The sequence below is a fragment of the Metarhizium acridum genome (genome assembly GCF_019434415.1).
Source record: "Metarhizium acridum strain ARSEF 324 chromosome Unknown scaffold_579, whole genome shotgun sequence".
Taxonomy (NCBI): domain Eukaryota; kingdom Fungi; phylum Ascomycota; class Sordariomycetes; order Hypocreales; family Clavicipitaceae; genus Metarhizium; species Metarhizium acridum.
Genome location: NW_027094047.1, coordinates 714,422 through 729,870, shown reverse-complemented (window position 1 = coordinate 729,870; position 15,449 = coordinate 714,422). Strand labels below are relative to the sequence as shown.

The following is a 15,449-nucleotide window of genomic DNA, read 5'->3' as shown; positions in this document are numbered from 1 at the left end:
ATTGAAGCGAGGGTAAACAAATTGGCAGAAGGGCTCTTGCCGGATAAATCTAAAAAGTTCATCGTCAATCATGCGCCAGGATTAGCCGGGTTCACTCGCAGGAGTGCCAATATTAATGCCAGTGCCTTTAAAGGTCTATCAGAGAAGGAGAAAGTTTCTTTAATACTAATTGGAACGTTCAATCTAATAGCTAGTAACGTCATCAACATTAACGTTCTATACTTGGTAGTTAATGCTATACTAAACAAGAAAGCGATGCGATTATACACGAATAACATCTCCAACGCGGAAGAAGAATCAACTACTATTTAGAATAACGCCTCCTCAGCGGGAACGAAAGCGGCTCACCCTACGGAAACTTGTGACGAAATGACTATAATGCAGCCAAACGACTCCGATATTAAAGAAGCAAGCTCAGACGAAGACGAAGTATCTATCAGCGACAACCAGTCAATACAGAGTCCACAAGCCTCAGCCGAAGATATTTCTGCATTTACAGATTCTCGTCATGGCTCACAAGACTTTACAAGTCAGCTTGAAGGCTGTGGTCTCAACTTCCCGGCGTCACCAAACCCAATGTGCGATCATGATAACGATGAACCGGCTGGGCAAACCTTGTCATTCATGAGCGACGAAGAATTCGCCAACATTATGGAGAATGCACTTGGGAAGTCAAACACCAGACAGAACGATTTAAATCCCATGAATGGACACGAAAACGATGACCCAGCGGGGAACAATTTGTCACTTTTTAATGACGCAGAGTTTATGAAGTTCATTGAGAGTCTCCACATACCTGAGGCAAGCAGTAGCCACATGGGAAATACATAAAATTTATTTGACTGTCTTTACTTGTCTTTAATAGGAAGTACTATAAGGTGGTATGCACGTTTACCTAGTTAAACGCGATAGTGAACGTTTAGAAGTACTACATAGCAATTGTGTGTTTGACGAAATCCTGTATAAGCCTCTTCCGGCTCCCCGTGTTTTAATAACCAAATATCTACAGGCTCTGCGGAGACTGGACAAATAATGACTATTTCGTTTGGTCTAGTAACCTCTCCTTTAGATGTCTTACTGTAGATAACGCCAGGCCTCCGTCGTGGTTGTATGGGTTTGATGCCGCGCTTCTGAAGAGCCACCAAAACCTCGGCGGGGTCGTCCGTCTAGGCGATTATCTAGAAACGCATGTTAGCGTGGCGAAGCACGGCCGGAGCCTAAGGACAGTTACCATGTTCAGAATACGACGAGTGAAGTTATCTACAGCCTCCGTTTCTCCGTTCCCTTTACCCAAATTGCTGGTGATTTCATCGATCAGGTCCTGGCCTTCATGTTTGAAAGGCACAGACAAATCATCTGCCAAAGTCATCGTGTAGCAGGGACAGCGGTTGCAGTTGATAGCGCGCGGACTTGTCAGGACTCAGTAATCGTTTAGTCGACGTTGCCCGCTTAGCCGTAATCGCGTGAATTGGCGCAGCACCAGGACCACTGGCGACTGATACATGGGCACCCGGGTGCCCAAATAGACTAGCGCACCCAGGTGCCCAAATTATGTCAGCACTCCTCTAGCGCTGGGACAGAACCTGTGCCCCAGCATGTTCCTGCAGCCACTGCACATTGCAGCGCCAATCAGATTGATGAAACATGGATCAGGCAGCATTCCCTGACGACGTTCTTCCACCCGAAGGCACATATGAATCACGCGAGTCCTTACTTGATGCTATCAATTCTTGGGCGAAACCTCGAGGGTACGCATTTACAACAGGGAAATCCCTCAAGACACCAAATGGCAGAGTCAGAGTAATATTCGCTTGTGATAGGAATAAACCTCCTCCAAGCCCTTCTACTGATCGAGTGCGACGCACTTCGAGCCGAAGAACTGGCTGCAAGTTTTCAGTTCTAGCCAAGCAATCGCTAGATGGTAGTACATGGGTCTTGAGCCATCGACCAGACATCGAATGTGCTAAACATAATCACGCGCCCAGCGATGATCCTTCTGCACACCCTGCCCACCGCAAGCTTGTGGGAAAAGATGCGGCGATCGTCTCCAAACTCGTGAAGTCTGGAACTGCCCCTCGAGAAATAAGGACCTACCTCCATAACCACTCAGAAACACTTGCAACTCAGCGGGATATATACAACCGGATTGCGGCAACCAGGAGAGATCTTCGCGAAGGCCAGAGCAGCATTCAAGCCCTAGTCGACCAATTAGATAACGAGGGCTTTTGGTGTCGCGTCCGCTTGGATGTAGACAATCGACTGACGGCTATCTTCTTTGCCCATCCTGACTCTGTGGCGTATTTACAATGCAACCCGGACGTATTATTGCTGGATTGTACCTACAAGACGAATAAACACGGTATGCCGCTACTCGACATGGTCGGAGTAGATTCTAGCCAGCGGTCGTTCTGTATCGCATTTGCATTTCTATCCGGTGAATCGGAAGAGGATTACTCTTGGGCGTTACAACATCTCAGGTCACTTTACCAGCGTGAACTTCCGTCAGTTGTCTTGACTGATCGATGCCTAGCTGCAATGAACGCTGCTGCACATTGGTTTCCAACGACCAAAGCGCTCCTCTGCCTCTGGCATGTCAACAAAGCGGTCCTCCAGCGCTGCCGGCCCTTTTTTGTGCAGAAAGAAAACGAAACCTCAGAGCGGGCAGAAAATGACACATGGGAAGAATTCTACACCTCCTGGCACTCGATTGTTGCTTCACCAAGTGAAAAGATATTTGACGAGCGCCTGGCCAAGTTTGAACTGAAGTATGGCGAAAAATATCCAGAGTGTGTAGGGTATATCAAGATGTATTGGCTCGAGCCGTACAAAGAGATGATCATTAAAGCATGGGTGGATATGCACTTGCATTTCGGCAATGTGGCCACCTCGAGGCAGGTGGCTTGTACTATATGCAATTGACAAGACGCTAATGGAACGTTCCCAGGGCCGAGGGTATCCATTCACTGATGAAAGCACACATTAAGAAATCGAATTTGGACCTTTTCGACGTTTGGCAAGCCATGAAGCATGCCATCGCAAACCAACTCAAGGAACTTAAACATATTCGAGCTTCGCAACAGTTACGCACACCTCTAGATGTATCCGGGCTCATGTTCGAAGCAGTACGAGGTAGGGTTTCGCATGATGCTTTGCGCAAAGTCCAGGGGCAACGGCAGTTATGTCTACAAGAGCCACGTCAGATTCTATGTAGTCAGACTTTCACTTCGTCACATGGGTTGCCGTGCTCCCACACCCTCGAGAAGCTGGAAGAAGAAGCTCAGGGTCTTCTGTTAGAGCATTTTCACCCACATTGGCACTTAAAGCGAGGGGTGGCACTGCCAAAACCTGTTCTGGAACCTCGCCGGGCTGCAAACCAACTAAATAGGACTCAACCCTTAACGAGCACAAGACGCGAACCATCCGGTTTCGAGAGAATCCAGGGTAACAGAAAGGCTCCCACTTGCAGCGCATGCCACGTGGTAGGCCACATTATGACCTCGAGGTCCTGTCCGCTGAAGTTCAAGGGGTCGCCGGTAGTACCTCTGCCGGAAGCTCGAAGTTCAGTCACATTTTCAGGTGCCACGGCGGAAATGGCTCCTGCGGGTGTCTCTAAGGCCCCCCCGGAAATCGTGCCAACGACCCAGCAGTCGCAATGTTCAAATGCAGTGGCGGATGCCTTGGCAGAGATTGATCAACCCTCTTCCTTTGCAGCACGCATGCCACCCATCCGTTCATCTCCTCTCATGAGATTTAATACGTCGACTGACTTGGGGTCGCTTGCCACATCAAACAACGCGCCCGGCAGTCCGCCAATGTTGACCGTTGAAGGGCCAACGGTTGAGCAAGTCCAGTCTTTGTCTGGTGTCACCTTGGAAGAGCCGCGGTACGATTCCCCGGGTGCCATTTATGAGAGATATGTAGCTGCTAGAAATGCGTGGTACGCTGCGCAACCTGCTGGCAGCATCAAGACCAACCAGCAATATCGCAAAGCGATGGGGCTCCCACAAAGATACGACAAGCGGAGTTACGAGTGGTGCTTGGACTACAAACAAATGTCGAAGCATCGCGTCACTGCGACAGGGTCCAGAGAATGGACGAAAGAGGAAATGATGGCGTATCTAGACTGGAGCAACCAGGAAGATGAGCGGATTGAAGCCCAGGTCGCTCGGGAGATGGGTGATCATCCTTTGGCTAACAAGAGAAGAGGAATGAAAGAAATATGGAAGAGAATAGAGGTAGACAGTAATGAGCAACAAGCTTTGCACTCAGCGAATAGCGCGACGGAGGATTGCATTGTTGTCAAGTTGTAGATTAAACTGGAGAGAGTAACTAGTTGAAATGATCTTCCAGCCGGGTCTTGCGGGTCTGTCCCAGCGCTAGAGGAGTGCTGACATAATTTGGGCACCTGGGTGCGCTAGTCTATTTGGGCACCCGGGTGCCCATGTATCAGTCGCCGCGGTTTTAGCGTGGCTTAGATAATCGGACAAACTGTTATTCGATTAGTCAGGTAAGATACACAGCATGTAGGAAGTACTTACTAACGTCCTTCAGGGTCCTGCAGCAGCTGAGTCGATATGAAATACCATCGCACAGTTAGTGGGTTTTCTCAAAGAATACTCCGTACTGCTGGTATCAATTGATCCTCCTCGGCCCAACAAGACACATGCAACTCCGCCGCAACCAAGTCGCTGGTTGTACCGGTACGCGGTAATCGCGTCACCACTGCCGCCCCAATGCCACCAGTACGGGCCTGTGATGTGTGTTTTAAAAGAAAAGTATGTCTGGCCTCCAGTGTTCAAATCTGTAGACTAAAATGAGCCCAGATCCAATGTTTAACATCTCATAATGGCGGACCCTGTGACTGGTGCCGCCATCAGAATCTGGAGTGTAAATTTAGTAGAGGCAAGCGAGTCAATGGTCTAAGCAGGTATCAGTCAATTTACCAAACAGGCGCATGTGGCTATGGCACTGATTCGATTTCAGGACCAAATCATCAAAGGACATGACAGAGCTCATTGTTCGCATTGATCAACTCGAGAAGGAGCTTGCCAAAGCCCACGCCTTTCGCTCAACTGCAAGTCCTCAACTTCCAGAGAGCAAGATGACTGACAGCAACCAATCAACGCTCCGCGTCGGCAACAACTGGTATCATCGAGGACTGCCTATTGTTTCAGAAGATGGTGTTAAATGGATCAAGTCGACTACGAGGCAGGACACCACAAGATTTGAGAAGCATTTACTAGGCTCTAAAATGCTCTTCTGGCGTATCAGCTACCCAATCCACCCTAGCAACGGTGAATTGTGGGAACTACCCGATGTCGGTTTGGCCTTCAGGACTTTTAACGCGGGTACTAGTTCCTTCTTTCGCTTGGGAATAGGAATCCTCGACAAGTCGCTATTTGCAGAAACCATAGACCTGGCGTACGCAGCTTTCAATGAAAATGCTTCGCAAGGGCATCTAGCAGCTAGGGCAAACTTGTTGGTAGCTTTTGCCGTTGCGTCATACTTGAAGACCAGTCAAGAAGTCGCTTTGATCGATGCACAGGCCATTGCATCGAGGGCTCAAAGTCTACTAGGTCTTATCGACGGGCTTGCCAGCCTGGATGCTTTGCAGGCTACTTTATTACTGGTAATATGAACCTTATTGGACCGAGTCATCTACACAGCAGTGGTAACATAAATCAATCGTGTTTAGTACAAGTATCGAATAGCCACTGGCCAATATGATGCCGCAGGGGCACTTCTCCTCACAGCCTGCCGAATGGTTTGCGCACTCGATGGCCATATGAAGCATCCTACAACTAGCAAAGCGGCTCTCGATATCCGTCAAGAGCACGTTCGAAACCTTTTCTGGACTTGCTATATTGCCGACAAGGACATGAGTCTTATAACTGGGCAGCCACCTGTCCTTGCAGATGAGTACATGGACTTGGGTGATGCTGAGTGCAGTAGCCCCGCTCAGGAATTTGATGAAGCAATGGATAGTTCCGCTTCTGACAAACTGCTCGCTTTCCTCACTGGAGACCGCAGACTTGGCCTTTTGAAGGCAAAAGTCTTCCGCCTGCTCTACTCTCCCACGGCTCTACATATCACCGACAGCGAGCTTCTGACTCGTATCCGGCAGCTAGACAACAAACTTGAGAACTGGCGTGTAAATACCTGTTCCCTGCTCCGACCAAAACTTGGTTTAGTCAGGAATAGTTCTGGATATGCATCCGTGCGAACGTGCTTAAACGCAGTTCATTTGCAACTGGAGTATAATTACCTCCTGACCATGATACACAGCGTCGTCCGGAGATTCGGTGTAGCACATGATCCAGATGCAGGCTTGCCGGAGGATATTCACCGGGTCATGCACTCAAGTATCGATTTGGCTTTGGGTGCAGCGCGAAGCACGATCCATGCTATTAGTGAGCCAGTTTCCGTGCTCAAGGGAAAGACTTGGTGCGTGAGAAGAATGCCTACTCCAAGAGTGCTAACAGATGTCAAACATTCTGACCATGGCAGGTACACCGTATTTCATCATCTGGTAGCGGCCATGTCGTTATTCGTCAACATTCTTATACACCCCACAAGCGACCAGGCGATTAGCGACGTGGAATGGCTAGCATTAGCATCCAAGACTATTAATGAACTAATAGGAAGGTGCTCAGCCGAGGAACTGAAATACTTGCAGCAGGCAGGTGACTTTTTAGCGGAGCTGCTGAAGCTGGCAAACGGTGCAATATCAAGGCATGCATGCGGGACAAGTTGACAAGTACGATATTTCCATCACCATTACATCTTGAGCGTATACTCGCTTGGAAAATGACAAAAGTACTCTTGGGACGATTGCAATAATATAGTATTGCAATAATAGTATTATAATGGCACGCATTCATTTGATAATAGGGATCCCTTGACGTAGCAATCGCTAATACAGTCTTCTTACACCGAGTCATTCTCTGGATCGTATTGCGGTTTTCCCTAAAGCCACCCTATGCCCTGGTGCGAAGTGACGCCGGGAATACTCTAGCAAGATAGCTAGCTACATCTTGTTACCTCCCAGGACAGTGTTTAGGTTCGGAACAGTCCGATAATTTAGATGAAATCCAGAAGTGCCCACGGGTCGCCTTACCTGATGTACGGAATGCTTGAGCCCTCCAGTGAGCCTTCTCAACACTTGTCCCGCGAGCAGAATGAATTCTCCTTGCCGGTACGTAATAGGGATAAATTGCGCTGATTTCTTGACAGATGCAGTAGATATATTGTCCATTTTGCTAATGTCTGCCACTTCGAGTCCACCAAGGGAATACGAAAAACAGAAAACAAATGTGGTGGGATCAATGTGTGGAGGCACACGTATGGCATTCGTCTCAAAAAATGGTCTGCTCTCAAGTAGAACCTCAGTCTTGGACTTCTAAAGTGAGTGAATCATACAGAAATAGTTACGAACCTTGTCAAAGCAGATATTGACGATATGCTGTGGAATGTCATGGTTCCTAATCCGGCAGGCACCGTAGCTCTTAAGAGCATCGTTCATTTCGCATATCGCCTGAAATTGGCATTCGGGTCTCCATGCAGAAGCACTCTGTAGCTTATACACGCAATGGGGCAAGCGTCATCCGAATTCTGCATCTTGGCGACTACTAGATATTTTATTTTGTTTTCTGGATGTTCAAAGATTGCATATGGGTAAGGGAATGTGAGCGATCCTTCCGACGCCTTCCTCTGGGACGAAATCCACCGCTTTTTTTTTCAACTTGTGAGATGCTGCAGGATAAATACCACGTCACAGGATCCCGATGCTTGTAGCCCTCCAAGTGACGTCTCCATTATGCACCAGACTCTGCACCGGGTCTAGTCCCTGGTGCAAATATTGGCCAACCACACAGATTTTTAAAAAATTGAAGCCTACATGGACGGAAAGAGTCAAAACCTTGGCCTCGATGGAAGCAGGGCTCTTCGGCAAGGCAGCATTGGCAAACAAGTCGGCCTCTAACCAGACGTTGCATATACAATGCAAGTATAAATAGCCGCCGAGGTTTCCAATTCAGTCCGACTTGTAATATACATTTGGGGCTAGGTGCGAGCCTCTTATGTCCGGAAAGAAGTCGTAGCCTACAAGTTAGGCATTCCTTTTTCCGAACATGCTTTCAATCATAACATGTCTCACATACCCTCCCGGCTTCATCAAAGCTGTATGTCCGTGATATCAGCGAACCATGGGCCACTACACACCGAACTACACGGAACAGTGATTAACGTCGTCGACGCGAACTCAACCCAGCGTGACTAGAACTATCAATTTCCTTTCTCATAGGGCCCGAGAATCGTGTGTATTACCAAGGGCGCCATCGGAAGAAATTGAAGCCAAGAAGTGCTGGTGCTAATGGTCTTATATTACGTGGTTTGATTTGAAAACAAAACGCCGCAAATTACTGGCTTTGAAACTAGCAGAATTCTTCGTCTTTGCAGCCTAAGAGGCTATCTCAGCCGTTAGTAGACCTGATTGAGTACCTAACCCTAACCCTAACGGCCGATGGAAATTTCGGCGACTGCACCGGCAGGAAGGCCCCCCGAACAAGTTGTATTTGTTGTGTTCACACATGCTGTGACCATTATGGTGGTGGTAGTCGGTGTTCCATTCGCACTCAAAGTAGAGGTTTCAATTTTTGTGCTTAAAGACATGGCGAAAGAACAATGGCTGCTCAAAAATACTTAAGCACTTGTCCGTATAGGATATAATGAACCGTGAAGAGGTGGGGGTTAGAAGACCATGAACAGCCAGAGACACCCGCTTCGGTTAAATAGAGGAAATCTATGCGTGTTAGCCAAGTGCAGACGGAATGGCTCATGGGGTTGACGCTTCAGGTCGGTCCTCACCGTGTGGCCTACGGCACGCAATGGCACAGTTCTCTCACTCGAGCCAGTTTCCTTCCCGAGCGAGTTATGAGTTGTGTTTGTATAGTTACATAGTATCGAGCACAGACGAGACAGTCCATGGGCTTCTGGGGAGCGCCGTGGGCGTTCACGACTGCTCAGCCACCATTCAGCTGCAAGGTACCAGCACAAGGCGACTTGATTCGCGGGCCGCTCAGCAATTGGTGTTTGTGATATAACAGAGTTGCACTTGTCCAGCCACTTCGTTCTGGCATTCGGAACCCCATCACCACCAGGGCAGAAAAAGTGGAACGTGGCACGAGAGGATAGATTCTCAGTCCAGTTCTCCGACGCCATTAAATTCTCGGCATATATGTTCAAGCTTCTAAATTTGGACATTAGCTGTTGGGTCGGCAAGTGAATTGCTCGGGGTGCGTTTTCATTTTGCTCGGGGTGCGTTTTACCCCACTTTACCCACTTTTTTACGGTGAGGCCTACTACTACACCTCACAGTACATTTTTAGTATAAACGTATAGTAGCTTTACTTAATATTAAAAAGCTTTAATGAAAATTAACGGATTTTTTAATAAGGTTATAGCCGTACGATTTTTTTAATGGTAATAGCGTTTTTCCTTCTTTAATACTATAACTAATATTATAATAGCTGAAAATCTAGAAAATTCGCCCTTAAATTTACTACTATTACTAGGTTATAGTAGCTTTAATAACCTTTTTAATGCTATACAGTTATTTAATCGCTAAAATAGAGTTAAATTTAAAAAAAGGTCTATAAATTTAGATATTATTAACGGTATTTAATAGCCTTATTAAAGCTAGTTTAATTATAATTATAATAGGTAGTAAAAGCTACCTTAAGGAGCTAGAATTTAATAGACTTACTTACGAAAAACTAATTGCGTTTATTAGCTTAAAGTAATATCTGCTAATTAATTTAATTATTAGGTATAGTACTATAAGAAGTAAGGCCGTTATAATTACGATAAATCTAACAATACCTTCGTATATCTAATATATTATTAATTTATAGAGTAATAAAAACAATAGATATTACGCCTTTTAAAGTATTAAAGCCTACTAGCTTAAGATATTAGCTTAATTATTTAAGCTAATAAAGAAGAAGAGCTTTATTTTCGTTTAAAAGACATTTATAATTAACGTTAAAGAGCTTATTAAGTGAATTTAACTAGTTATATATTCACCTAATAGTTTATTAAGGTTCTTAAAGAAAAAGGCTTATCTTATAGAATTAAATTCAACGATAAATATTATATTAAAAGCGCTATTTAAACTTACTCTTCTTATATTAAAAAATAAAAGGTTTTTTTAGAATTTATTAGGATAAATAACACTTATAAGACTAATTATTAGGGTCTTTATTTATTAAATATTATTACTATTATTAATTAAAAATTAATTATAAATATTACCTTTAGCTTTAATTAAAGCGAAAAGAAAGAGAGCTACTATTAAATACTAGCCTTATTAAATAAAATTTACTATAAGCTTTAGATTTTTACTCTTAAGATTATTATAATAGACTTTAAAAAAGCATTAAAAAACGCTCTTAAGGTTATTTAGCTAAAAATATAATAGTAGCTTTATACGTGGTATATTTATTAGAGTATTAAGGCTAACTTCTTAAAGAAGTAGGTTAAAGCTATTAATAATAATAACGATAATAATAATAATAATGAAGTTAAGGCCTTTAATAATAGCTTATTAGACGCTTTTTTAGCTTTTATAAAGCTTCTTAATTTAAATATAAGGGACGATTTTAAGGATAATTAAATTTAGATTATTAATACATATAATTTATAGTAACCTATAATCTTAGAATACCTTTACGATATATACCTTAATATTAAATAATAGTAGGCTTATTATTTTATAAAGAAATATTATAATTTTAATAAGACTATAAATAGTTTTATAAAGGTAATATATTAGACCTTAAAACTCTACTTATTTATAAGAACTAGTGATTTTTTATCGCTTATAAACGTAATTAATAAAATGCTTAAGACTTAAGAGCGTAATTATCGCGCTTATACGATTAAAAATAAAGTTAAGTAATAATATTTACTTAATTATAAGGAATAGCTTAGTAAGCTACTCATATAGATTTTCTATAAAGCTATTAACCTTTTAATTAAGTAATATAAGCTTATTTAAGCTTATAAATTCGGAAAGTAAGCTCTTAAATATTATATAGGCTATTTTACTAAGTAATTTAGTTTACCTTATACTTATTATATTTTAAGGAAGAAAACCGTAAAGAAGCCGTTAAAAAAGCATGAAATTAAGCGCTACTAGTAGCTATAAAAGCCTTTAGTATATTCTTAATATAATTCTTTGCTTATTATAATAGAAATTATAGCTAACTTTAACCTTTAGAATTTATAACGTTAATATCTTTACATTTATAATTTTACCCCTATTTTAACTCGCTAATAAGGAGCTATAATAAACGGTAAAGATACTTAACATTAATTTTTAAGCTAAAATAGCAGTTAATAGCTAATTAAAAGACCTTAATTAAGCTAATAAAGCTAAAGGCCACTCGCTTTAAGCATTTAAAGAGATCGTATATAGGCGGAAATTAATATTACTATTAGGAATTAACGCTACGCAAGGTAAATAATCTAGTTATTATAGCGATTAAATAATAATAGAAATAATAGGTAAGAAGAACTAATTAAAGGATAAGCCTCTTTTAAGATTAAGGAAATTATTTCTTAAACGCAGCTATTATTGTAGCTAACCTCGTAGCTTTAATAAATAACCCCTTAGAAGCCTAGGTAACGCCTAAAGAGAGCTTAGAAAAATTAACGGCTCGTAAATATATATATATTTATTAAAAACACTAAAAATCGCGTTTTTAAGCGATTTAAAGCTTGCTTAGCATAGCGTTATTAAGAAATTCGTGTATTTAATTAATTACTTTAACATTTAATTAAGAGCTATTATAACCATGCATTTATACTAAAAATGTACTATGGGGTATAGCAGCGGGCCGGCTAGTTAAATTTAGTTGGTGGTGGGGCAAAACGCACCCCGAGCAAAATGAAAACGCACCCCGAGCAATTCACGGTCGGCAATGCCCCAGAGCCGCGTCCGGCATCTGCCCAAGGCTGTGATTTTGAATCATTCGACCATGACAGTTCATAGCATAGGTACTTTGATGTTGGTGTAACATTGTGTAATGAATCAACAACCAGACATTGTCGTTTCTGTCGATTTGGGCACCACTTTCACAGGTAATACCATTAGATGCCCTTGAGACTTTTTCTTGATTACATGTATATGGCTAACTTCTTCAGCAGGCGTATCATGGAGAACGCCGCGCACTCCCATCCAAGTCATCAACGACTGGCCCGGCAGTGGTGACCGGGCGGAGCGCAAAGTCCCAACCGCCATTGTCTACAATGCCGACGGAACACTTTCGTCATGGGGTCACATGTGCGCCGACGACGACGACGGCGGCGGCGGCCAAGACGAGGCGTCGGGCAAGTTGCGGCGCGAATTCTTCAAAATATTCATCGACAGCGCCAACTTGGCAGCCGCGCAAACTCTCTCCCGAGCTCCCAAGACCGTCGAAGGGGCACAGAGGTTTGCCACCGACTACCTCCGACAATTGTATGGCCACGTCAAGGAGACAATCGAGATGCAAACCGGCCGACGGCAAGTGCCCGGCGGTTGGTCAGACCTGGTGGTCGCCTTCCTCTTCAGCGTGCCCACAACGTGGACGCGCATGGAAACCATCAATACATTCAAGGGCATCATACGCAAAGCAGGGTTTGGAGTAGAGGGCCCAAGGCACTCGGCACAGGTTGATCTCACCGAGGCCGAGGCCGCAGCCGTCGCGACCTTGAAGACGAGTGCCATCCCCCACATATGCGGTCATATTTTATCAGCACGGGTTCAAGCCACCAAGGCATATTGAAACATTTACTGAACATGTTTCAACTATTGGCGAAGGTGCAATCAAAACTAGAGGTTCAAAAGTCTAATGTCACAACCTACTCCAAGAGGACCTAGACGGGGTAAAGAGTTAGATCAGGTGTCTGTTTACTATAACATGGGACTCTAGGATAGGATGGTCTGAATATGTTTTCACGTTATAATCTGAATCACAAGTGTTCATGAAACGGTCCTTTTTCTCCAAAAGGATCTATCACAAAGATCAATCTCTGATTTCCATAGCAAAACATCCAACACAAGCCATTTATTGCCCCAGAATCACCATCTCCGCGCATGACCCCCTGGGCCTCCCAAGGCCATACCATACAACATGCCGTCGCGGCACTCTCCACTCCATCCATTCACAAATGCTAAAACATCTGGCGGATGCTCAGCAACAACGCAGGCCCCTCTTTGCACTTAGGTCTAAGAAAGCTGCTGGGCAAGATATGTGGTCCAGAACTGGGGGATGCTATAGCCTTTCCGTTAGCAGGGTTTGATAGTACATGGATAAATCAAAAGCCGACGTACAAACCAAGAACAGTAGACCAGACGGTGAGAACCCTTATAATATCAAATAGATTCCCTTTGCTTGCCGTAAAATTGTTTTTCGTGTAGACATACGACGTCACCATGGCGGGGACAGAGGCCACCCAACAAACACACAAAATAAGGTCCAAAACACGCTTTACCGCAGCTCGGTAGCACGGCAAATGATTTCGAGGATATGGATGGAGATAGAGGCCGTTGAACAATAAGCCAAAAATAGACTACATGCATTAGCTTTCCTCGGTGCTAGGCGGCAAGAGAAGTATCTATCTTACCACAATGAGGATGCTCTGTAGCAGAGGTTCTCCGTCATTCTTCATGCTTACAGTCACTGCGGTGAGAATGAGCACAGTCAACGCGCAAACCGTAGATGCAAATCGTCTTGCCATTTCACCGTCCATCGAGGGCCCACGGAGATTTTCGGAAATCTTGAAAGGCATTGTAAAGTAGATGTAGTGGTGGCAAGTGAGTACAGGATTTCGACAGTTGGTAATACTATATGACGATAGTACTGTCTTGTTGCAAGGTTTTGCGGGAGAAGTACACCGTTGGTAGCGAGTGTAAGAAGAGATTGCAGTAGATGTTGTCGAGAGGACCAAGTTTGCCAAAATGCGCCCGACTTAAGTAACTTTGCAGACAGCATAAAGAACCAGAATGAGGCACACTCCACGAATCTCACATGACTATTCATCTACTCAAAGGTGTTTTTGGTTCGTTGTGGGTAGAAAAAGAGCTGTTTGTTAAGGTGCGACGCATATACATCACGCTCGCATTCACAACGCCCTGAAGCTTGCCGGCAGGCATCTTAACAAGAGGGTTGATGTGTGAAAAAGAATTCTCCATTTGCTCGGTCAGTGCTTTGTACATGCTAACATGATCCGTTATCGCGTGACCAGCGAGCCATTGTAACGACGCTTGCGGAAAGCTCTTTGTTCAGTCGTTAGTCAGTAGTTATTGCCATCTGTGTGTGTGTGCCAAGAGGCATCAAAAAGGAATGCCCTACGTTTGTTAGCTGACATAACACAATCATGATGAAACCAGTCTTTGACTATCGGGCAGTCTCTCTTTTTCGCCGACACCCAGCTTTGGCTTAACATGGATGATTGGATGTACTCTGGATTTTTGAAGTGCTTCTGCAGCTGCCTTCTTGTTTGGTCAATTCTTTTTTCTTTTTTTGCACGCAACCTTTGCTCCTGAGACGAGAAATACATTGAAAGCGAAAATAAAGCAGTAAATGCATTAGCTCTGGTGGTAACCACTGGTCCAATGTGTCCATGTCGCCAGATAGTCTGTTGATCACTCGTCCGACCGGGTTGTCCTTGAACCAAAACAGCGACACGCTCAGCACACCGTTCACTAGCTCACGGTGTAAGCGCCTTGCGGCTACCCAGCCTCCGTACATGAAGGAGATATAGGCTATCCCTGCCACGATGACGCTACAAAAGTTTATGGCGACGTACATGCCAAGATAGTGAGGGATCCGTTTTGAGCCGCCTCATCGACCCAATGTGACATCCAAAGAGTGATGCTATTTTCGGCACCTATTTGGAGGGCAAGATTGAGCGTAATAAGAGTGGCTGCCATGGGACCGCCGAAATAGAGCATGTATTTGAGGACTAGATACGTCAATCGCTTATGTTTGCTGCATCTAGGGCAATTCTAGATCCGATCCAGAGTCACTTACAAATCAGCCGACCAGAAAGTCCAGCGAGCTTTACTCCTTCGTCTACTTCTGACTTTTGTGCCGCTTTGGAATACGGTCGCTCTGTGGGAAGTTTAGCAATCGGTGTCGTGCTGTCGCTGAGCCCGTTGCCATGGTCGTCAACATGTCGTTCGCCCCTTTGCGCAACGGTTCTCAGCTGTCTCACAACGCCGATGTTCTGCTCCATTGCTGCTTTTTTACCGCTCTCTAATACGATGGCCAAGTCGGCTTGTTCTGGGAGCCACGGCTTCTGTGTCACCAAAACTACAGTTCTTCCTTTCAGAAGGTCAGTGCAGAAGACCTTGTTCCATAAGCCAGATGCTATTTTTGTGTCGATTGCCGAGAACACATCAT

At 44.3% G+C, this 15,449-nt stretch overlaps 4 protein-coding genes across 4 annotated transcripts; 3 read left to right on the top strand and 1 right to left on the bottom strand.

The window, feature by feature from the left end:
• Nucleotides 1-369: 369 nt before the first annotated feature.
• J3458_021496 (uncharacterized protein) lies at nucleotides 370-831 on the top strand (the record flags this gene model as incomplete). The annotated part of the gene is made up of 1 exon (XM_066122646.1): nucleotides 370-831. One exon carries the CDS (start codon nucleotides 370-372, stop codon nucleotides 829-831), a length of 462 nt encoding a protein of 153 aa, XP_065972404.1.
• A 3,848-nt stretch (nucleotides 832-4,679) lies between these two features.
• On the top strand, nucleotides 4,680-6,937 carry J3458_021495 (uncharacterized protein). Its single transcript, XM_066122645.1, has 5 exons — nucleotides 4,680-4,775; nucleotides 4,824-4,927; nucleotides 4,984-5,629; nucleotides 5,696-6,444; nucleotides 6,508-6,937. Exons 1-5 carry the CDS (start codon nucleotides 4,734-4,736, stop codon nucleotides 6,752-6,754), a joined length of 1,788 nt encoding a protein of 595 aa, XP_065972403.1. The 5' UTR covers nucleotides 4,680-4,733; the 3' UTR covers nucleotides 6,755-6,937.
• A 5,042-nt stretch (nucleotides 6,938-11,979) lies between these two features.
• J3458_021494 (uncharacterized protein) lies at nucleotides 11,980-13,369 on the top strand. Its single transcript, XM_066122644.1, has 2 exons — nucleotides 11,980-12,141; nucleotides 12,208-13,369. Exons 1-2 carry the CDS (start codon nucleotides 12,087-12,089, stop codon nucleotides 12,825-12,827), a joined length of 675 nt encoding a protein of 224 aa, XP_065972402.1. The 5' UTR covers nucleotides 11,980-12,086; the 3' UTR covers nucleotides 12,828-13,369.
• A 1,470-nt stretch (nucleotides 13,370-14,839) lies between these two features.
• Nucleotides 14,840-15,282, bottom strand: J3458_021493 (uncharacterized protein; the record flags this gene model as incomplete). The annotated part of the gene is made up of 2 exons (XM_007815841.2): nucleotides 14,840-15,009; nucleotides 15,078-15,282. 2 exons carry the CDS (start codon nucleotides 15,280-15,282, stop codon nucleotides 14,840-14,842), a joined length of 375 nt encoding a protein of 124 aa, XP_007814032.2.
• Nucleotides 15,283-15,449: the final 167 nt, after the last annotated feature.

Coding starts and splice junctions, on each gene's coding strand:
- J3458_021495 (XM_066122645.1), top strand. CDS start 4,734: ATGCCACCAGTACGGGCCTGTGATGTGTGTTTTAAAAGAAAA. Junction 4,776..4,823: donor ATGTGTGTTTTAAAAGAAAA/GTATGTCTGGCC, acceptor AAATGAGCCCAG/ATCCAATGTTTAACATCTCA. Junction 6,445..6,507: donor GTGCTCAAGGGAAAGACTTG/GTGCGTGAGAAG, acceptor TGACCATGGCAG/GTACACCGTATTTCATCATC.
- J3458_021494 (XM_066122644.1), top strand. CDS start 12,087: ATGAATCAACAACCAGACATTGTCGTTTCTGTCGATTTGGGCACCACT. Junction 12,142..12,207: donor TTTGGGCACCACTTTCACAG/GTAATACCATTA, acceptor CTTCTTCAGCAG/GCGTATCATGGAGAACGCCG.